At 38.1% G+C, this 23,623-nt stretch overlaps 1 protein-coding gene across 2 annotated transcripts in view; it reads right to left on the bottom strand.

The window, feature by feature from the left end:
• LUZP4 (leucine zipper protein 4) overlaps positions 1-23,623 on the bottom strand; it is a 42,592-nt gene that overhangs the window by 4,818 nt on the left and 14,151 nt on the right. For both annotated transcript variants that reach the window (XM_070604137.1, XM_070604138.1), the window contains exons 4-6: positions 20,448-20,956; positions 7,342-7,423; positions 3,155-3,207 (exon numbers count right to left, since the gene is read on the bottom strand). In XM_070604137.1, coding sequence (XP_070460238.1) covers positions 3,155-3,207; positions 7,342-7,423; positions 20,448-20,956 — 644 coding nt within the window. The remainder of the gene's footprint in view (positions 1-3,154; positions 3,208-7,341; positions 7,424-20,447; positions 20,957-23,623) is intronic.

The raw sequence follows: 23,623 nt of genomic DNA, 5'->3' as shown, positions 1-23,623 counted from the left end.
TTTTGGGGGAACACAGACATTCAGACCATATCATGTAGTCACACTTTATCAGAGGTAGAGAACAATAAAAGCCCAAATGTTGTGTAGTTATCTTAACATGGTCAGTTCAGTTGCTGTAGTCAGTGGTTTTGTGTCAGATATTTTTTCACTGGTTTTCTTCCTGATTATAAATATTGTTCCTACTAGGACTCAACTGAACCAAAACCAGTGTTCAATTTGGAAAAAAGAAAGCGAGTGCTCTGAGAAATTAAATAAATATTGGTTTCCTAATTAACTTTTAGTCATAATTTCTCTTTCCCCTCTTTGTTTTCTTTAACAACATACCATAGAACATATACATGCTTTTTTGTTTATTGAACACAATATATTGCATTCTTAATTTTAAAAGCAGCTAAGTGTAACATTCTAGATATGGTAGGCAGAATTCTAAAAATGGCCCCCAGAGAGTTCCCTCAAGACTGTGAATATGATGAGACATCACATCCGTGAATATATTACCTTATCTGGCAAAAGACACCTTGTAGATAAAATTAAAGTTACTAATCAACTGACTTTAAAATAAGGAGATTATCCTGGATTATCTGGGTTGGCCTAATCTAATCACATAATAAAAGCAAAAGAAGGGGGCAAAAGAGGAAGTTAGAATGATTCAAAGAGTGAGAAGGACATGACTTGCTGTTGCTGCTTTCAAGATGGAGGGGCCACATGAGAGGCAACTCAGGCTGCCCCTGGAAGCAGAGCGGCCCCTGGCTGACAACCAGCAAGAAAACAGGACCCTCATTCCCACAACCTCAAGGAACTGAATTTTCCCAACATCTAGAATGAGCTTGGAAGTGGATTCTTCCCCAGAGCCTATGGACAAGAGTGCAGCCCGGGCCCAGCACCTTGATTTCAGCTCCCTAAGACCCTAGGTACAGACTCAGCCAAGCACACCTGAACATCTAAACTACAGAACTATGACATAACGGGTGCTGCTTTAAACTCCTGTTTGTAGTAATTTGTTTTAAGCAGCAATAGAAAACTGATACACTAGGCTTTTAAAGAATTTAACCTCATCTTTACTTGTACTTGTGGAGAGACAATTTGGTAGAGTAGAAAGCCCACAGATTCTACAGCCACAAACCAAATTTGAATATAGCTTCTACCACTTACTAGTTGTATGACTTTGAGGAAGTTAATATATTCTATCAAGTGCATTTTATTGATCTGTAATATACAAATGTTCATACCTAATTCACAGGATTGCTGGGGATTAAATTAAATCACAAATGTAAAAGTGCTTAGCACAATTGACTATTCTTTCTCACCATTCACCAAAATAAACTCAAAATGGATCAAGGACCTAAAGGTGAGACCTGAAACCGTAAGGCTTCTAGAAGAAAACATAGGCAGTACACTCTTTGACATCAGTATTAAAAGGATCTTTTCGGACACCATGTCTTCTCAGACAAGGGAAACAATAGAAAGAATAAACAAATGGGACTTCATCAGACTAAAGAGCTTCTTCAAGGCAAGGGAAAACAGGATTGAAACAAAAAAACAACCCACTAACTGGGAAAAAATATGTGCAAGTAATACATCTGAAAAAGGCTTAATATCCATAATATATAAAGGACTCACACAACTCAACAACAAAAGATTAAACAACCCGATCAAAAAATGGGCAGGAGACATGAACAGACATTTCTCCAAAGGAGATATATGGATGGCCAATAGGCACATGAAAAGATGCTCACCATCACTAATCATGAGGGAAATGCAAATCAAAACTACACTAAGATATCACCTTACACCTGTTAGAATGGCAAAAATAACCAAAACAAAAAATGACAAATGTTGGAGAGGTTGTGGAGAAAAAGGAACCCTCATACACTGCTGGTGGGAATGCAAACTAGTGCAGCCACTATGGAAAACAGTATGGAGATTCCTCCAAAAATTTAAAATAGAACTACCATACGATCCAGCTATCCCACTACTGGTTATCTATCCAAAGAGCTTGAAGTCAGCAATCCCAAAAGTACCATGCACCCCAATGTTCATTGCAGCATTATTTACAATAGCCAAGACGTGGAAGCAACCTAAGTGCCCATCAACAGATGACTGGGTAAAAAAGATGTAGTATACACACACACACACACACACACACACACACACACACAATGGAATACTACTCAGCTGTAAAAAAGAACAAAATCGCCCCATTTGCAACAACATGGATGGACCTTGAGGGAATTATGTTAAGTGAAATAAGCCAGATAGAGAAGGACAATCTCTGTATGACTCCACTCATATGAGGAATTTAAACATGTGGACAAAGAGAACTACCTGGTAGGGGCTACCAGGGGAAAGGGGGGGTTGGGGGTGGGCATAAAGGGTGAAGGGTTGCACCTACAACATGACTGACAGACAATAATGTACAACTGAAATGTCACAAGATTGTAACCTATGATTAACTCAATAAAAAATTTAAAAAAGAAATGTTTAATTAAATAAATAATGATTTTAAAAGAGTGCTTAGCACAGTGCCTAGCACATAATAAGCACTCAGTAAATACTACCTATTATTAATCTGCTTCTATGTCCACAGTTCTTTCATCCCTTCCACAGATGCCTTTGTTTAGGCCCATTTTAAAGGGAGTATAACAGCATTCTTCCCTTTCCAGCTGTAGTTCTGGAAGGATACACAGATGCTCTTGATAATCATCACCAGGCAAAGTCCTCCATGATTGAAGTTTTAATTCAATCATTTGGAACACTGAGGTTTATATAGTATGTCTAGTATATATTATTATTAAATAGCAGAAAGGTTTTAATCTTAAGATTGAAAATGAGGAAAAATCTTCATGGTACCAAATTCTTCAGGGTGGCAATTCCTGCATGCTTTAAGTAGAAAGGATACAACATCAAGACACTTATACTCACCATATGAAAACAGGAAATGATGCATGGAAATCTCAAATATAAACATAAATTCAAGTCAGGCAGTTTTACTTATGAATTTCCTGGTTCTATATTTGGATTGTTTACAGAAATTGTTATGGACAGCTCAGAATCAGACCCTAGAGTCCCCCTACTGGAAGCTACATTTGTCCATTTTTGTTTCATTTTCACCCTAAGAATAAAGTTAGTGGTATAGATGTCTGTCTGCAATTACCTTTCAGATCTTCGATAATTTTCATAGGAGTCGTGATCATTTGCCGGTGAAATCTATGGGAAAGGTGGAAACAAATCATGTAAAAGCCTTCCTTACTCAGCACAAAGTGCTTATTTTCTATATTTTAAATTGACTAACATTTTCAGTGACAATATTCTCTTTGTGTGATCCTCAGTCTAACATTCAATTTCAGATTTTTCTCCCCTATTCACAGATACAAGAATGTCAAAGACAGTGGACCCTTAGAGATCAAGCAGTCCAATCCCCTCACGTAACCAATAAGAAAATGGGGATTCAAAAAATTCAAATGATGTCCCCAAGGCCTTATAGCTAGTAGTGACCCAGAAGGAAAGTTTCAAGATGTAGATGTGGCTGGGATCTACACACTGGTTGTCTGCATCAAGGGGAAAGATAACAATTGTAGATAAAATCCACAAAGGGTGTCCTTATAATCTATAGAATAGGCCTGTGACCTTGACAGTATTCAAGATAGTTAAGTGAGATGGAGAACTGTATTATCCTAATAACTTAATTTTAGAAAGTCTCACTTCTACCTCAATCAGAGATTTCAGGTGAAAGTTAGGATTTTTTTTCAATAATTAACTTAAATCTCTTATTCACATAATTACCTAGTAAGTGACAACAAAGGTTACACCTACATGTGGTCAATGAAACAAATCAAAGCATAATCAAAACATTCCATTCAAATGTTAATTGGCCCAGATCACTCCATAACTGAACTGGTTTCAGTGCATCCAGTTATATGTAGCTAGTATTTGGTGGTCCAGCTGTTTTTATATAAACTCCTAACTACAGTTATAGTTTGCAGGTGGATTTGGTATTAAAAGCCTTACAAATAATATAATAGCAGCCAAGAAAGCTGTAGAGCCAGTAGACTATTAAAACGCAGTAACACATGGAGGTATTCTTAAAAGTTAACATTTACAGATCAAATATTCTCTTATTGGAAAGTTCATGTTTAAGTTGGAAGTACGTGTTAGTGTTTACAAGTAAACATGCCACTGAAGGCAGTCTTGAATTTGAGATAACTGTGTGTCTAATGGCAATGACTCCATGAGTTAAAGAGAGCCTCGTGTACTCTCACCCCATACTCTACTGTCAACACTAGTTAACAGAGTCCTTGCTAAGAACTAAAGAAAGATAAGGATGCCACTAGAATGGAGACATAGTTATATACGGAAACCAGTGGCAATCATGACAGATTATCCGGGGGCTTAACTAGGTGGTGGAGAAGCAAAGTAGGAGAAGTGAGAATAGGAGCAAAGGAAATGGAGAAACAAGGGCAGGAATTAGAACTGGAAATTATTGGAAGAAAGAGATTTGAGATAATGTGATTATTTCTAAAATAAATTGGTCAATGTCATTTCCTTCCTTAAAGTCAATAGTCCTGCATTGTCCTCAATATAGAATCCACACTCTAGCATGGCAAGTAGGCCCACCATGATCTGCTCCTGACTCTAGAACTCTGCAGCACACAGTCTGAAAACTACTGCAGTTTGACCAAACTAAGCTAATTGCAGCCGTGGGGGATCAGAGTTTGCCACCCCAAAATGTGTCTCTCTTGCATAATCATTTTTGGGAACAAAAGACTCAGGAAGAAACTTTGACCTCCCCTCAACTGCCCAAAAGTCTTTAAGATAGAAGGTCTGTCCCAGGGAGGAGCTATCACTATAGCTAACTCTAGGTGTGCTAGACAGGAACGCACTAGCAAGCCCATTTTTATCAAAGTTTTCTTCAGGTCTCATTGTCCATAAATGGCCCGGCAAACATTTGTTTATCAAACATTTGCTTTTCCATCTCCATGTGAATTGCCTTCCTCCCCTTTGAAGTCCCAAACCACAATCCCCAATACCCTCCTTTGTCCTTAACTGAAGATGGTATTTAAGGTGGTGGCTTCTGCCATTTTGGTGAGTTACTCAGTTTTCCCGGGTTTCTCTCATGTATACATGTTGTTAAACTTTGTTGGATTTTCTCCTGTTATTCTGTCTCATGTCAGTTTAATTCTTAGACCAGAGAGAAGGACCTAGAGGGTAGAGGAATAGTTCTTCCTCCCCTGCACAGTGTACCAAATATGCCATGCTTTCTTTCACTTCTATACCTTTACACATGTTGTTTCCTCTGACTAGAATACTTTTCCACCTTTTCTGTTTTGCTTACTCCTACTCAGCCTCTAGGACTCAACTCAAACACTATCTCCTCTAGGACGCCTTCCCTGATCTCCCTAGCTGGTTCGGGATTCCCTCCCCTATGCTGCCATAGCACCTTGGGCATACTTCTTATCTAAGAATTTCTGCTATGGCTTTCTTTCCTTCTTTCTTTCTTCTTTCTGTCTGTCTGTCTTTCTGGGAGTAAAGATTCTTTCTCAAGAACGTAGCACATTTCCAGCATATAATAAGAGCTCAGCAAATGTTGAATGAATAAATAAAATACTACAGACAAGTAGAGGAAGAAGGGGACTAAGAAAAAGGCCATTGAATTTGACAACAAGGAAGTAATAAAAAACTTTTGATAGCTAACTTTAGTAGAATGGTAGGAAGTGAACTCGGAATCAAGAAATGAATGGGCAAAGAGAAGCACCTATGAGATTTTAACCTATTAGAGATTTTATTTCTATTTAAAAAATATTCATGTTTGCCCCTATATTTTGATGGGGATTTCTCACTTCACATTGAAAATCTCTTGAATATTGAATGAGCTTTTATATATACATATATATGTGTGTGTGTGTATATACATAAAATTTGAATCACATAAAATTCATCAGAATGTAACAACTTTTAAAATGGCATGTATTTTTAAAATAATCACATCAATATGGCTAGAATATTTGGTGGTTATAATGAATGATTTGATATAATCATCATCATTGTAATGATAAAATAATAAGAACTCCAATTTATAGAATGCTTACCACAATCTGGTCTCTATCCTAAAATGTTTACATATGTTTCAATTAGTCACCACAACGAGGTCAATATTATTCCTATTTTATAGCTGAGAGAACAGGCTCAAAGGGACTTGCCCAAGGTTCCTCAGCTACCACATTTCATAAAATCTAAGACACCATGATTGTAAAATGCACTGTTACTTTATGTACCACTGAAAAGATTTTAAAAGTTTTCAATTTAATCATGTTATTGAATGTAAGACACTTCCTGATTTCAGAGATACTGAAACCTGAAAAAAATGGGTGTCTCAGAATTGATCAAATATGGTATTAAGTGGTAGGAACATGATCCCATTCGAGTGTTAGTCCAAAGCCCCTGTCATGACCACTACACCATACTGTTTAGGTCTCTTTAGACATCTCATAGAGGGCCTTCATTCTAATCTCATTTACAGGAGAAGAAAACTAAGATTGAGAGCAGGAGAGGTGACTTGTTCAAGGTCATACACAGAGCTGGTAAGTGGATCAGCCAGGAAGGGAAGCCAATTTTCTGAGACCCAAACCAGACCTCTTTACACTGTGCTACATTGCCATTTAAGCTAGCCCGTCTTTGCCTGTACGTAAAAAGATATTGAAAAAAATACCAGAGTTTCATGTGTAGGAATAAGCATGTGTTTCATATAGGAGCTGCATTTACTCAACAAAACATTTCATCTAAATACTTATGTCAAACACATGTGTTCTATATTAAAGATGAAAGTTTCCAGCAAAATGGACTTAATTGGTTTAATCAATATACTATTCACTCCATTTCTTGTAATTGCTATTCAAAGATCTTTAGTAAGTAAATGATAAGTAAAATGAAGACAATGTCTTGGAGATTCAATGGTCGTAAAAGATTGTCAAAAATAATACAAATAAAACTTATTAGCAGCATGTATCATCCTTTCTCACTTTTGTCTAATGCCCATGTAGAAGCTAAATAATTTAAGGTAGGATTGAGAGTAATGGAAGGGAAGCAGGAACTTTTTGCAAGCAATTGTACTATAAGACTGGAAACACTCGACTCGTGTAGACAAGTATGACATATATGGCTTCTTCCTACACTGATATTGGTAAGCAGGTTTTAAAATGTATTAAAGTAATCATCAACATAAGTAGATGCCAAAACTAACTACTAGAAGAAACAAAAGCTGTAAAAAGAAAGCCTATTCAAATGAAAATGATATACAAAACCACACAGATTCCATGCTATAAAGTTGAAAGTGCAGATGCTTACCCCTCGATTCACGTTCATTTGATAATTTCTTTGGCAAATCCCTTTCTGGTAGTATTCATTCTTTTTTTTGATTATAAAAGACCTGATAAGAATCATAAATGGTGACACTTTAAAAAGCAATCTTTCATTTTGAAATTATTATTTAGAATGTATGTCTTCAAGCAACATTACTTTATTACACATATTTAAACATCTCATTTAAGATTGTACACTAGATGCAATTAAGATCCAGACTAGCAGTTTGATAAGTGATTTTCAGCTTAGGTGTGAATTATTACCTACTTCATGCATAACAAAGATCAGAATATGGTTCTGATAGGGCATATGGTTGAATGTTTTTGTTTAAAATTTTTTTTCAGGAGTGATGTCAGCAAAATGGCTGTTATGGACTGAATATTTTTGTTACCCCAAAATTCATATGTTGAAGCCCTAACCCCCAACGTGATGGGATCTGGAGGTAGGCCCCATGGGAGGTAATTAGGCTTAGATGAGGTACTGAGAGTGGGGCCCTCATGATGGGATTAGTGTCCTTATAAGAAGAGTAAGAGACCAGAGGTTGTTCTCTCTCTGCTGAGTGAAAACACAGCGAGAAGGTGGCCATCTACAAGCCAGGAAGAAAGGTCTCACCAGAACCTGACCATGCTGGCACTCTGACCTCAGACTTCCAGCCTCCAGAACTGTGAGAAATAAATTCCTGTCGTATAAGTCACCAGTCTGTGGTATTTTGTAATGGTAGCCCAAGCAGACTAAGACAATGGTAGACTAGAAAGCTACAGGCCCTCCTTCCCTGACAGAGACACTGAGTTAAAACAATATACAGACTAGAATAACTCTGTGAGAACTCTAGAGACCAACTGAGAGGCTACAGTACCCAGGACATTGTAAAACCAAAAAGGGATTCTAGTAAATGGGGTAGGAATATTCATGGCATTTAGTGCACCCATTTGTGTTCCTTCTCCCATGCAGCATAGCATGGAGCAAGCGAGCAAAAAATCCCCTTACTGGGGCTCCTCCCTTGAGATGGAAACTAAGGAGTGGACCATGCATCCAATGTTCTGGTTTCTCAGGGGGTTGCTTGAGAGGCTGGTTTCTGTCTCACCAAACTCAGACCATTGATGGAACTGGGGCCAGAGTTTGGAAGCCACTGAAAACAGAAGGAAGAGCACACTACAGCTGCAGTTCTGCAGGCAGATGCCAAGGGGAGCAAGAGATCATAACAGGTGTGAGAGGTCCTAGAACTTCCAGATGGGCAGATTGGTGGTCTTTCCCTGCATGAAGCCAGTGTGCAAAGACTGGGAAAGGTGTTTGTTTTCTCAAATGCCCAAATCCCAGCAAAAAATTACAAGGCATACAAAGAAACAGGAATTTTGTCCAATCAAACGATCAAAATAAAACTACAGTAACCAACCTTAAAGAAACACAGATCTATAAGCTGCCTGACAAAGAATTTAAAATAACGGTCATAAAGATGCTCAATGAGCTAAAAAGGAACACAGATGCACAACTAAACAAAATCAGGAAAATGATATGTGAACAAAATGAGAATATCAGCAGAGATAGAAAATATAAAGAAGAACCAAACAAATTCTGGAGCTGAAAAATACAGTAACTGAACTGAAAAATTTATTAGAGGAGTTTGACTTGAAGACAGATCATTTGAAATCATTGAGTCAGAGGAGCAAAAAGAAAAAGGAAGAAAAAGGATGAGAGACTAAGGGACTTATGGGACATTAACAAGTGGGCCAATATATGCATTATGAGAATCCTATAAGGGGAAGAGAGAGAGGGGAGCAGAGAGCTTATTTGAAAAAGTGGAAGCAACACAAATGTCCATCAATGGATAAATAGAGAAACAAAATGCGGTATATACATACAATGGAACATCATTCAGCCTTAAAAAAGAAGGAAATCCTGTCACATGTTACAACATGGATGAACTTTGAGGAGATTATGCTAAGTGAAATAAGCCAGTCCTAAAAAGGACAAATAATGTTGAATTCCACTTGCAAGTGGTATCTAAAGTAGTCAAATTCATAGAAATAGAAAATAGAATGGAGGCTGGCTCCATGGCCGAGTGGTTAAGTTCACGCGCTCCGCTTCTGCAGCCCAGGGTTTTGCCGGTTCAGATCCTGGGCACCGACACAGCACCACTAATCAGGCCATGCTGAGGTGGCATCCCACATGCCACAACTAGAAGGACCCACAACTAAAAATACACAACTATGTACTGGGGGGCTTTGGGGAGAAAAAGGAAAAATAAAATCTTTAAAAAAAAAAAAAAGAAAGTAGAATGGTGGTTTCCAGGGGTTGGGGGTGAGGGAAAAATGGGCAGTTGTTGTTTAATGGGTATAGAGTATCAGTTTTGCAAGATGAAAAAGTTCTGAAGATCTATTTCACAACACTGTGAATATACTTAACACTACTGAAGTCTATACTTAAAATGAGTTAAGATGGTAAATTTTACATGTTTTTTTACCACAATTTTAAAAAATAAACAAAATTCATTTTCATGAACTCATAAGATGTTTTCAGTTGGTATAGATCTTGAACCATGTAGTCCCAATTTCTCCTTTCACATATTAGGAGATGGAGACCCAGAAATATTAAGTAATTTGTCCAATGTGAGATACTTAAAGAGAGTTGGGACATGAAGTCATGTCTTCATATTCTTATGTTGTTTCCAGTCACTCATGCTACTTATACTTCATTACAGGCCAATTTCTTAGAAAAACAGACTGGATTCTCACCAGCCTCTTCTTCCAAGAAATAAGAAAAACACTAACAACTGGGTAACAAATAGGGCTAGGGAAAACTGAAGAATTTGAGGGAAAAAATAGGGAAAGCAAATAACCAGTCTGAAAAGATGTCTGTTTTCAGAGTGATATGTAGTACATTAGGGATTTTAGACTCAAAGATCTGATTTGTCAATTATAATCAGGTTTGAATCTATTCCAAGAATTAATTGGAATGCTAGAATGGTAATGAGATGTTAGTTGTCACTCTATAATTGGAGTTTAAATGGCAACCACTCCAAAACTAAGTACCTCATTTTCTCTGAAGCTAGACAGGGTTTAGAATAGCTTTGATCAGATGGATGGCACAGCTAATGTAAAGATAAGCAGATTTTGCCACTCATTTCATGCAGATTACTTAGTGGGGATAAAAAGACCGTTTTCCTTCTGCTATGCTTCTTTATTTACATATTGCCCCAGCCAAGGAAGGCATCTGACTGTAGATATAATTACCACGTCAATAAAAAGGAGCAAAAGCTGAAATTGTTATCAGGTATTTGGGGGCTGTTAAAAATTCAAATTCACACCTTATTCACAATAAATCCTGTTTAGAGTTTTTGCAAATCATATTGGTTTTTCAAAATGGAAAAAAGTTATTGTAAATCCTCATTAAAAAAACAATATTCTAAAAATGTGATCAATTTTAATCCAGGGAAGAATATGAAGATATGACTTCATGTCTTCTGTCTTTTATTCAGACCACAGTAGGCTTCTACAGTGATGACCTGTTTAAGGCAGAAATATACTTAGCATTTCTGGTTTGTTTTTATCTTCTGGTGAAGCTGACCTAAGGGGAAAATTCTGTGTGAGGGCATAAAATTACTGAAGTCTTCATTTTATACTTGGTGCAGAAGCCAGCTCCAGGTCTGAAGGATATTATTAAACCTAACTGGTCAACATATACATTAGAATGGAAAGTTATTCAGTAGAAGAATTAGTCTCCAAGGGATCAATTATAAAATATATAACAATTTTCTGTACTTTGTGTTTTTTAGTTCTATATGTGATAATTTTAACCTTAACCAAGCAAGTAATACGTATTTGTGCTGCTAATACAAAAAAATTATAATAATAGAACATAAAGGAGAAAAACTGAACAGAATTGTTCATTATATGTTAAAATGTACTTGTAAAACAACAGAAACATGTCATTGAAAAACAATGTAAATGGAATTTCAGTGCCTTATGGAACTATTAAACCACTTGACAAGCAAAAATTGATGTGTAAAATGAAGTATGGAGCTGGCCGGGTGGATGGGTTCGCCCGCTCCACTTCGGTGGCCCAGGGTTTCGCTGGTTTGGGTCCTGGGCGCGGACAAGGCACCGCTCATCAAACCATGCTGAGGGGCATCCCACATACCACAACTAGAGGGACCCACAACTGAAAATATACAACTATGTACCAGGGGGCTTTGGGGAGAAAAAGGAAAAAATAAAATCTTTAAAAAAAATGAAGTAAAATGTGAAAATCCCTGATAAATGCAAAAGTACGAATTGCTTGTCATCAGTGTTAAACATATTTTAATTTTTATAGCAAATTATTTGTATACTATGAATATAAGTAGGGTGGGGCTTTTAGTATTAAAATAGTGACTACATCAGACATTGTCTATATGTAATAACCCACACATACATTTTGGAAGTAATTTTTTAGCTGAAATCAGCAATTCTGTGCAATTGTTAATATGAGCTAAAATACCTGACTAGACATTTATAGGCAATACAAACTGAAGGCAATGACTGAGAAATTCAAACTAATGACAAATAAAAATGGCAAGCAATAGGATATATTGGAGTATATGAGGAAGCCATTTGGTATAAACCTAATTCGGCCTGACTTCTCTTTGTTTTCCTCCAAAAGGGGCTGACTGGCTATTGAGCACGCATTGCATATCTGCTTAGACATTTCCTATGGCCAGAACAAAGGCCCTTGTGATAAAGATGCAACTTCCCCCCGACATTAGCATTTTTCCTTAGGCTAGGAACTGATTGCTGCACTCACCTTCCAGCTCACCTGTGACCACCCAGCTGGAGACAAGAGACTGCCACCCTGCTGTGTTCACCGAGACAGAAGACCTACCTGCTATTTCCATCAATAGGCTGTGCCGACAGAGTAGTCTCGCGACTATTGTAAAAGGGACATTCCAATCATATGTGAAACATCCTCTTTGAGGGTATATAACAACCCTGTATACCCCCCCCCCACCTCTTTGGAGTGCTCTGTTCCTTTGTGAAAAGACTCTCCCAGGTTATAATCCTCAGATTTAAGCTCAGAATAAACTCACCCAAATTTTCATTTATAGATTGGATATGGATTATTTTCGTCGTCAGTTCTTGGCGTAGTCGGCAGGATTTCAGAGCAACCCACCGGAGGCCACCTGGAATCTACACTGAACCGGCATTTGGTACCAATAAGGGCCCATTGAGCCCCCCAGATCACTGCATTCTTCAGGTGACCCTGGTGAGTTCTCCTGAAACCCAGACCTACTTATTTTAAGTTGACGGTCCAAGAGTTTATATGAGCTGGGTAAGGTCTTAAGACTAGAGGTTTTGAGGGGTACCAGTACAGTTCCTAGGTGGAGAAAAACCTAGAGAGAATTCCTAAGCTCAGGGGCTTAGAGGAGCTTGGAGTGAGCTGGGTTGGTTGTCCTTTTAATTTGGCTTTGAATTGGAAAGAATTGTATTTATAAAGTCTGAACAAACTGCTTGATAGAGAAATGAGAGACTGAATGTCTTCAGCTCCGAAGAAAAGGGACCACTTGCTCCTCCCGACCTTTACCAAAAGGCGCCCTTAGGTGACTAAGGACCTCAGCGGGAGTGTCAGAGGATCAATCCTCGCGAAGTGCAGCAGTCCCATAGGGAACTCCACTCTCATTCACGGTAATTAATTACAGGCTCACCCAGGGACGCGCACATAAGGGCTGGTCACCCGCGCTTCCAAGCCCCATGGTGGTTTTAGACTGCCAGAGGAAAAACCGAGGCACGTAAGAGAGTGTTTACAACCTTTCTATGGGGAGTAACACTCACAAGCAGCACACTTCTGACCCACTACACTGTCCTTGGAAGTTGTTCAGACTTTATTTAAAAAAAAAAAACAGACAAGCAAAAAGAAAATGGGAAAACCGTGCTTTTTAAAGCCAGCCAGCTCCCGGATGGACAAACTCCCAATGGAACTCCAGCTGGTTTCCTGTATGGAAACAATGCTTGCAAGTATCTAACAAAATGGGAAGGATTAACTGAGAATGACTTAAGTGGCCAAAGTGGGGAACGTTCGATATCTCAAAGCTACTGTATTTGCGTGCACGAGTAGAAAGAGCCGGCTCTAAAACTAAAGCAAAAGAATGGGAAGCTTATTATGATTGGCATTTAGAGGCTTCAAAACGTAATAATGATAAAATGAATTCTTTACAGGAGACTAACCGTAAATTGGCAGAGACTGTAACTGAATTAAAAAAGGATAAGAATTCAGAAACCGTCGCAGCCCGCTTATCCCTTCCATCTCCTCTGCAGCTGCCTTTGGAATCTCAGAGCTCATCTCCTTCTTCTTTTCTAAAGAGCTCTATTCCATTGACTTAAAGTAAGCGCTTACAAAAAGTTTTTCTGAATAGAACTAACCCAAAGATCTTCATCTCTCTTAGAGTTACAATGGCCATTTTCGCCTCCTTTTGAGCTTTGCAACCGGGAAACAAAGAAATCTTTAAAGAGTAAAAGGCTCCACCCCTGGGAGCCCCAACTTTGGGTTTCTGGGCCTGATCACCCCAGTAACCCTAAGTGGGGTGCCCTCTCTTGACAGTTGACTCATTGAGTATTTTAGTCACCTACTGAGTCAGTTATAAGGGTAGGAGACCTGTGATTTATTCTGTGAACTGTCCTGCTGGGGTTGTGTGCCCAGCATGGGAACTGTTGTGTGACTCTTATCTTGATAACCCTCTGGAAGAGGCCAGGAGGGCAAGGTCTGATCTCTTCTTTTCCTTTCTTTGTCTGTCTTGTTCATCACCTCCTTTGGTGTCACCAAGTCGAGGTTAAAGTTCAGGCTGGACCTGAGCAGAACTTTGACCTTCTGTAAAATCAGAACTTAAGCCTTTGCCAGGGACTTAACTCTCAACCTTGGCACTGGGAGTGCCTCCAGCCAGTTCCAGGCCTTTTTCTCCTGCTTCCCTACCTCAACTGTACTGGCTCGGAGACAAAGTGCCCAGGCTGAGCGGGACTTGACTAAATCTTATAACTATGTCAACACCCGCAATTGGCCTCTGCACCCTTTCTCCAGGTGCTGTCAGTTGGACTCTGGCTTTACCGCCATGGGGCACGCCCTAAGCATCCCCAGAGACCCACCCTGCGGATGCATTCTAACTACATCTGGGGGAAAATTTGAGGGTTTTTTCTGTGCCTTTGTGATGCATTTGGACAGGTAGATCAACCTGGAATGTAATTGAGTTAAAACCCAGTTTCTGAGAAATCAAGAGTTTTGGCTTAAAGTAAGTGCTTACATAAATTCTAAATGTAGTAGAAATTAACCCAGTGTCTTTCAAAGTTAACGTGATGTGAATTAACCTTTGGTAAATGAAAGCTTGTTTAAGTTTCTTGGTTTGATTAAAAATAGTCTTGTTGTCAGAGTTGTCGGTATTTGCATACGATGCAGGCATGCAGCCTGGGTTTACTAGTCAAATAAGTTCATGTTGTCTGTTAGAAATTCGTCAGCAAAATAATAGCTTTAAATGAGGACCAGTTTTGTCTAATGTCTCATGAGGTTTTCATAGGTAATCTGAACATAAGTGTTGGAAACAAACGGTTTAAATAGATAAAAGTGGGTACAATAACTGTTTTATGGCCTGTATACTTGGGGAAAAAAAACACCTTCGAAATTCTTTTTGGTAACAATCTTGAGTTTTGCCAAGTCAAGTTAAATGATAAAAATCTGAGTATCTGGGTAATTTTTGGATTGGATAGAACAAACGTTGCTAAACATCTAAGTTTATCTGCTTTTGGTTTTTATTGCAGAGATGCTAAAAGTCTTTGGGTCTTTTACTGTAAAGTGATGTGTTCCTAGAAATTATGAAGTGTTTAGAATGCTGATATAAAAGACAATTCATAATTGCTTACCTTTTGTCTGTTAATGGTTAAAAGTTCTAATTAACGCTATTGGAAATTAATAAGGAAAACAGCTCTGCATTCAAGGAAAGTTAAAATGTAAGTTTTCAGTAAAGAAGGTATAAAGAATGGAAATATTTTTGTTTGGTTGGTTAAGGAAGATAAATTTGTCCTAATGTACTAGAAGGGAAGAAGGAAAGCATGGGACAAATTCTGAAGGCAAAAAGAAAGTTGTAGAAGTTTTGTGAAGGAGAAATTCTGAAAGGAGTTTTATGCCTGGTCAAGTAGACTAAGATTAAAGTAAATCCAATTAAGCAAATGAGTTTTAACGTTAAAAAACAAAACTGCTAACAGAGATTAAGATCAAGAACCGGTTATACAGGACTGAATGAACTGAGGATGATTACAATTCTTTTTACGACTTTTGTTTGAAATATTGTTTTTGATGTGTTGTTTTGTTTTCTCAGATTTAAGGAAATCTTTTCTCTTATGCTAACCATGTCTTATAGCAATCAGTGAAATTATACCTTTGTGAGCAAAACTGAAACATTTGTCTTTTTCTCCCTACCTGATCCCTCTAGAATTTGGAAACTCTTTGTGAGTGAGTATGGTTATTTCGTGGCAATATAGTTATTTGCATAAGTTCAATAAGAATCTGTTCTCATTATAACAGGACACATTTGTTATCTTATCAAAGCTTTGACTGGAATGTCATATTTGAGAGAAACATACAGACTCAGATATGACAATACTGCCTTTGGAGAATAAGGTTGACTTTCTGGAAATAAAGCCACTTGGAAATATGGGCCTGGTACCTTGCTTTACAGAGAGATTCCAGCAATCTTACCTGGTAAGTAAGGAAGCTTGCTTATCTGGCAGGTGCGATGAACCTCGAAATATTTTGGGGAATCTCAAGAAAGGAGAGAAATTCACCCAAATCTAAGGTATTGCAGGCAAGGCCTGATGGCACAAATCCTTGGCTTGGCTTTTCTGGCCTTGAGACGTCTTTAAAGTTCAATCTGAGATTCCTCATAAAAAAATTCCAGCAAAAGCAGATTTAAGAGTCTATATGATCAATTGCTATTCTTGCTGCACTTATGTAAATAATTGGGCCAAGTTTCTTGAAACTAAACTTATTTTGGCAAACCAATTAGTCTTAACTTGACTATCTTTGGTAAACATGAGGGTGATTTTAGAGAGAAGAATTGTTTCAGTGAAAAATTATAATACGCATTTGTGGATATTAGATCCTAGTTCTGTTAATTGTCTTTGAGGCTTTTTCTACCTGTGAACTGAACTGCATCCTGAATTATTCTACTGAAATATCTGGTTACAAACTTCCAAACTAATGTTTTCAATTTTTACCTCATTTTCACCTGGAATCATTGAGAATTGATCATGCTCTTTTTCCTGAAACCTTGCAAAGTGAAGCTGAACAACTTGATAGAAACTTAAGAGAGATAAGAGAGATTCCTGTCTGTTGCTGTGTAAGCTGTAAGCCACTCACAAAGATACCTGAATGCCCGAAGAAATCATCAGACACCTTTCACACTGCAAAAAGATGCTTTGACTCTGACATCTAGAAGTCTTCTTGACTGCCTGCCCCCTGGACGCAGGAACTAATTTATAATTTGCTCCAACCATTAACCTTGTTACCTTGCTTCCAACATCACAAGGGAGAGAAGACCACAACCGCATTCTATTGTTTAATTTGGTTTACAAATGAGTCTTACTTAAATGGTAAGTGAGGATGTTACACTGTCTAGCCTCAAGAATGCCTGCTACTTTCTGTTAACTCTGCTAACCCAGTAAAAGATTTCCTTCTACAGGCTCAAGAAATTGCCATGGAACAAGAGAAACAGATATGGCAGTCAAAAGGGGGAATTTTTGACACCCCCTCGCAGATGTGGTTCGGGCCCAATAAGAAACCCACTCCATGGGTCACAAGGCCACTTTCCCTTCCTAAGGGACCCTTTGAGGTATGACAATTGGACTTTGTCCAAATGCCACCATCTCAAGGATAAACATATCTTGTAATGATCTGTATGTTCTCACATTGTTTTGAGGCCTTTCCTTGCAGAAGAGCGATGGCTTTAGGTAAATTATTATTGAAAAGAATAAATTCCTGTTTGAGGAATTCCTCCCGAGTTACACAGTGACTGGGGGAACTCAAATCTATTTGCAATGTTTGGCCAATATTGCAGCATTTCTACTGTGCTTACCATCCCCGATCCTCAGGACTGGTAAAACGAATGGCACAACTAGAACTTAATTGGCAAGCTTTCAGAAACATTTACTCTCTCACGGCCAAAAGCTCTTATGCTAGTGCTCTTTAATCTTAGGTCTATACTTTTTGTAAACATTGGCTGTCTCCTTTTTAAATAATACAACAGCCTATGCAATTAAATGAAGAAATATATGAACCAGCTTTGCTTAAGGGATGTATTACATTGTTTTCATGGTCTTATTGTGGTGCTTAAAAGAAATGAAAGATTTGTAGCTGATTCTTTCACAGAGAAGTCCCAGAACTTAAGGATAATGGACTGTAACCTGAAGAATTTATTTATTGAAAGAGACATCAAATAAGACTCTTTGCAGCCCTGTTGGAAAGGACAATACCAGGAGGAGAAGACGACGACATCTGTTGTAGACAGCTGTCCCAAGACTCCAGACCAGGCCTGTATTCCCAACCTTATATCTCCTCATTTAAACCTTTGTTATGCTTAAACTATATGCCTATTTTATAATTGTTTGGAATGCTATCATACTTAAAGTGATTAATTTGGAACAGACTGGTCTTGAAGGCCAGGAATTTATCGAGTGACTCCTAATGGAACTCAATGGTTATGTGGAACAAATCTTTGGCCTTGGCTACTGCCTGGATGGCTAAAACACTTCACCCTGAGTTTCCTTTAAAAGCAGGGAAGGAGTCAGGCTGAGTTAAAACCTGTTGCCAATCTCCCTCTCTTTAAGGCCAGATGGGCTTGTTCAGTGTTTCACTGGTATGACTGTATTTGCAGCTATGTTTGCTCCTTCCTTGGGGCTAGAAGATGTCATATTACATATAGAAGCTCTGACTAAATTTACTCAACAAGCCCTTAATGATAGTCAAGCAGGAATAGCCTTATTAAATACTGAAATGACTTTAATGCGAAAGGCTGTCCTTCAAAATAGAATGGCCTTAGATATTCTTACAGCATCCCAAGGTGGCATGTGTGCAATCATTCAGACTGAATGCTGTGTTTTTATACCTGATGAGTCTTCCAATGTGTCATCTCTGCTAAAGCACATGAAGAAGCAGGTGGATGCCTTATGCGATCCTGCACCTAGTTTGATTTGTTTCATTGATTCCCTTTCAGTACCTGTTCCCTTTTTCAATCCGGATTGGAATTCCTATTTCTATTACTTATTGGAATCCTTGTATTGGTCATAATATTCAAACTAATTGTTGTTTTCTTTACTCAGTGTTGTAAGAGTAGCATACAAACTAAAGTAATGATTGCTTGACAGCTTGAGATGGTCAGTCTGTCTTATAACCCTGGACAAATTTCCTTTTCTGATACGGACTATGACTAAGAATTCATTTCAGACTAATCCTTTAAAAAATGCTGTTCTTATCGTTACTGTACTTGTTCTATAATCATATACAATGTAAATGCAAGGTGTCATAGAAAAGTGCATATGCAATGTTTGTGCAACAATCTAAATTAATTACATAACATATGAAATGCTTCCTCTGTTAATAAATATACTTCCATGCTTGTCCACTATTTCCCCCCAACGTGGACGACCAGGCAAATAAATAAGATAAAAGCCTAGCACCGAGGGACATGATGGACCCAGGGCAGGCAGCAACCACCCTGGCGCCGAGGGACAATATTTGATCATAAATGCTTTCTATCGAAAGATTAGAGATCAAAAGGGGGAAATGACAAATAAAAATGGCAAGCAATAGGATATATTGGAGTATATGAGGAAGCCATTTGGTATAAACCTAATTCGGCCTGACTTCTCTTTGTTTTCCTCCAAAAGGGGCTGACTGGCTATTGAGCACGCATTGCATATCTGCTTAGACATTTCCTATGGCCAGAACAAAGGCCCTTGTGATAAAGATGCAACTTCCCCCCGACATTAGCATTTTTCCTTAGGCTAGGAACTGATTGCTGCACTCACCTTCCAGCTCACCTGTGACCACCCAGCTGGAGACAAGAGACTGCCACCCTGCTGTGTTCACCGAGACAGAAGACCTACCTGCTATTTCCATCAATAGGCTGTGCCGACAGAGTAGTCTCGCGACTATTGTAAAAGGGACATTCCAATCATATGTGAAACATCCTCTTTGAGGGTATATAACGACCCTGTATACCCCCCCACCTCTTTGGAGTGCTCTGTTCCTTTGTGAAAAGACTCTCCTGGGTTATAATCCTCAGATTTAAGCTCAGAATAAACTCACCCAAATTTTCATTTATAGATTGGATATGGATTATTTTCGTCGTCACTAAGAATAAATTTTTACTCAATTCCCTAACCAATCACAGTAAAAATGTTTTAAGGTTTTTAAAACTCAATCTGCAATACTATTAAATTTCTCTGGTTCTTTTGCTAGAACACACAGACCTGGCCTAATAGTTTTATAAGGCAACTATATTCGGAACATTAGGTTTGCACCTATACCTAGAATAGCATCCTCTCCTATGGTATGATTTAAGGAAAGCAGAAAAGCTCAGCTGTCCAAAGATACACCTATCATTTATCTGCTGAGGAGTCTCTGAAGACTCTTTAGGAAGGAGATAGAGAAGGGAAACACAGAAATTCATTATCAAAGATTATATATTATCAATCTAGCAGTTTGTTGTTAGATTAGCTAGCCTAGCAGGTTGTCAGTTTCAAAGGGAATGGGACACTGAGTCAATATGTTTTATTGTGTGGAAGGCCCTAGGAAAGACTGAGGACATGGGGCTTTGCCAGGGAAAGCCAACCTAGATGGAACAATTTAATTAGGGCACATTGGGAAACTAGATGATAGCTAGAGAACATCAGCAAGTTGAAAGAATATTAATGCCATGTATGTACCACCTCCATTCATTAATATCTTTGTCCCAATACAATGTCTGTTACAACAAATACATATTTAGCCATTAAAATATAGATATATAAAGCATGCCTTTACATTTCCACATCACTCAACACATCGTACTAATGATTAAGTATTCATTATGTTTTTACCTCTCAAATTCAGACTCCTTTTGGGGTGATGCTCTGAATCTTCCTGCTGGTGAGTATCTTCGATATCTCCCTGATTGGCCATGAGATCTCTCTGACTGACCATGAGATCTCCCTGATTGGCTATAAGATCTCTCTGATAGGACATGAGATCTCTTTGAGTGGTCATGAGATCTCCCTGAGTGACCATGAAATCTCTCTGAATGGCCACAAGATCTCTCTAATTGGTCATGCGATCTCTCTGATCGAACATGAAATCTCCCTGATTGGCCACGAGATCTTTCTGTGTGGCCACGAGATCTCTCTGATTGGCCATGAAATCTCTCTGATTGGCCATAAGATCTCTCTAATTGCCCTTGAGACCTCTTAGATTGACAATGAGATCTCTCTGAGTGGCCCTGAGATCTCTCTGAATGGTGTCGATTTTCTTCCAGTTGGTCTTGAGATCTTTTCTCCTCTGATTGGCCTCCATTCCTCTCTGCTTGGGTCTTAGACTTGTCATTGCACTTCTCCTGCAAAGAACCGCAATTTTGCAAAACGAATGAGACATATACCCCATAACTTCATTAAGTCATAATGAGATTTTGTCAAGAGCATTTCTAAAGGCAACTCTTTTTTTAGAATTCCACTGCCCCTACTTTTTTCTTTTTGAGGAAGATTAGCCCTGAGCTAACAGCTAACATTTGCTGCCAATCCTCCTCTCTCTCTCTCTCTCTTTTTTTTTTTTTTGCTGAGGAAGACTGGCCCTGAGCTAACATCTGTGCCCATCTTCCTCTACTTTTTATATGTGCACTGCTCCTACTTTTATAGGCTAAACAGTTTTCAGAACTAATTTGCTGAAAGCTCTGATGTTTCATGTCATTGGCACAAAGAATTTTATGCATATAAAACTTTAATAAAGTTTTAAATATGGAAAATTACTTGCTTTGTGTGTACTTGAATTTATTCCAAGGTCATGTTCTACCTACCATTTTCTGGATCTATGTTTTACCTGAAGAAACAATAGATTCTGTAACTTTATACTTGAGGAAAGACAGAATATTTAACAAAATTTTGTAGCACAAATCCTTAGAACCAAAGGAAAGTGTTCAAAATCATACTATTTATTCTACACCAGCTCAGGATCATTAAAAAGAAACTCTCTCTTCAATATAAAGTAATACTTAATTCTAGAGAGAAAGGTAAAAATAAGTGAGGGGAAAGGTAGCTATAAAGAAAGCAGATGGTTGGCTTAATACTGTTCATGTAAATTAGTCTGGCAACCACACAGTCTTTCTACCTTTTCAATTTTCAAACCAAAAGAGCAGTGGAGTGAATCAGCCAAATGGAAATAATGAAAACTTTGACAAATCTCTCTGATGCTACATAAATGTAAGAGGATAAAGTCATATGAACCGTGCTGAGAAATCAAGCTTTCCACTAGTAAATATTGCCTGGCAAACAAAATCTGCCCTAGATCTGGCGTTGCGACTTTCTAGTATAACTCTACCAGCAGCTGGAAGCAGCTGTTAAAAGGCAGGGGAGATACTGGCATAAAGAATATTCTTCACATAAAACTTTAGTCAAATAAATATGACAAATCTGTTGCTTTGCTAAAGCAAAAAACCACAGTCACTCTCCAGCTTTTCTACTGTAAACACAAATAAGAAGATGGGGTGGAAGGCACATGTACCTCTTCTCTTTTCTAAGTGACTAGTGTTGGGAGCACAGTGAGGGAGCAGAAAGGATTGAGACTCATCTCCTAAAGACTCATGTGCCCCCAAGTACCTTTCCAAAGGAGCTTGTAGACTTTTGCAAATGTTTATATACGAAATATTTTCAGCAGCTTGGATACTACAGATTTCTACCTTTAGAAAACAAAATACGTGTTAGTTTTATTTCCTTATAAACAACATAAATTGTCTATCAAAAAGAATTGTGTTGAATAAATCCAATTGTATTCTACTGATATTAAGATTAAATCTTGTGAGGGGGGCTGGGCCTGTGGCCTACTGGTTAAGTTTGGCGTGCTCCTCTTTGGTGGCCCAGATTTGGTTCCTGGGCACTGACCTACACCACTTGTTGGCAGCCATGCTGTAGTGGTGACCCACATACAAAATTGAGGAAGACTGACACAGATGTTAGCTCAGGACAAATCTTCCTCAGCAAAAAAAAAAAAAAAAAAAGATTACATCTTATGAAGTACAAAACTAGCTTATTAGAATTTCAAAGCATGATTGAAAATTGTAATTGTTAATCAATTTATTGGTGAAATAATTATGCTTAAATTTTAATATATTTCTCTACTAGAGTATCTTTTTCTGGTGAATTCTGCTCTAACAACAGTCTCAAAAGTTTCAAAAGTATGAGAGAGAAAGATATTTTCAGTTTGAAAATACTACTTTACAATATTCTCAATTCATTTATGGATCTCAGACTGTAGCAGACATAACCTCATGTCCTTATTTCAAAACTTTATCAAAAACCTCCTCACCCTACAGATTAAATGTCATCTCCTCCATCAAATTTTCTCAAGTCCCCCTACTCAGAATGAATTACTGTATCCCCACAACATATAACTTATACCCTATTAGAACATGTATTGCAACCTGCCTGGCATAAAATTTCTTTCTTATCTTTCTCTCCCATCACAACATATAATATTTGAGGCAGAGCTCTTCTAGTACTTTGCATAGTGCCTGCATAGAATAGATGTTCAATCGATATTTGCTAAATCAATTTAAATTAATTCTCTAAATATTTGAAAACACAACATGTTCCCTTCCAAAAAAAATCTGCATTTACATAACTTGACAAAAATGGTTTAAGCTCCCAGAACCACCATTTTTTACTAAATGAGCACGTAACACCTTAAGATGAATCAGTTTATAGGCCAAGCTGAAACAGTAGCAGCAATGATAGCTTATGAATCTGGAAATGAGCACGTCTCAAATTCCTGTCCAGTGACTGGCTCACCTGTACAAGTTTAGAGGTGATGGATTCTTACAACTATAGTATGTCCCACCTGTTGGTTCCAGAGTGTATTTCATATCCTATGTCATCTGACTTCTAGTTTTTACAATTCATTCACAATGCCTCAAAAACTGTTTCTATACTATCACTTAAGATCATAGATTCCATATAAGGACAAAAATGAGAACCGATTATACAGGACAAATCATGAAACCAATAATCTATTT

Source organism: Equus przewalskii, chromosome X (assembly GCF_037783145.1).
Source record: "Equus przewalskii isolate Varuska chromosome X, EquPr2, whole genome shotgun sequence".
In the NCBI taxonomy this organism is placed as follows: domain Eukaryota; kingdom Metazoa; phylum Chordata; class Mammalia; order Perissodactyla; family Equidae; genus Equus; species Equus przewalskii.
This window is presented reverse-complemented; position numbering and strand designations above follow the sequence as displayed.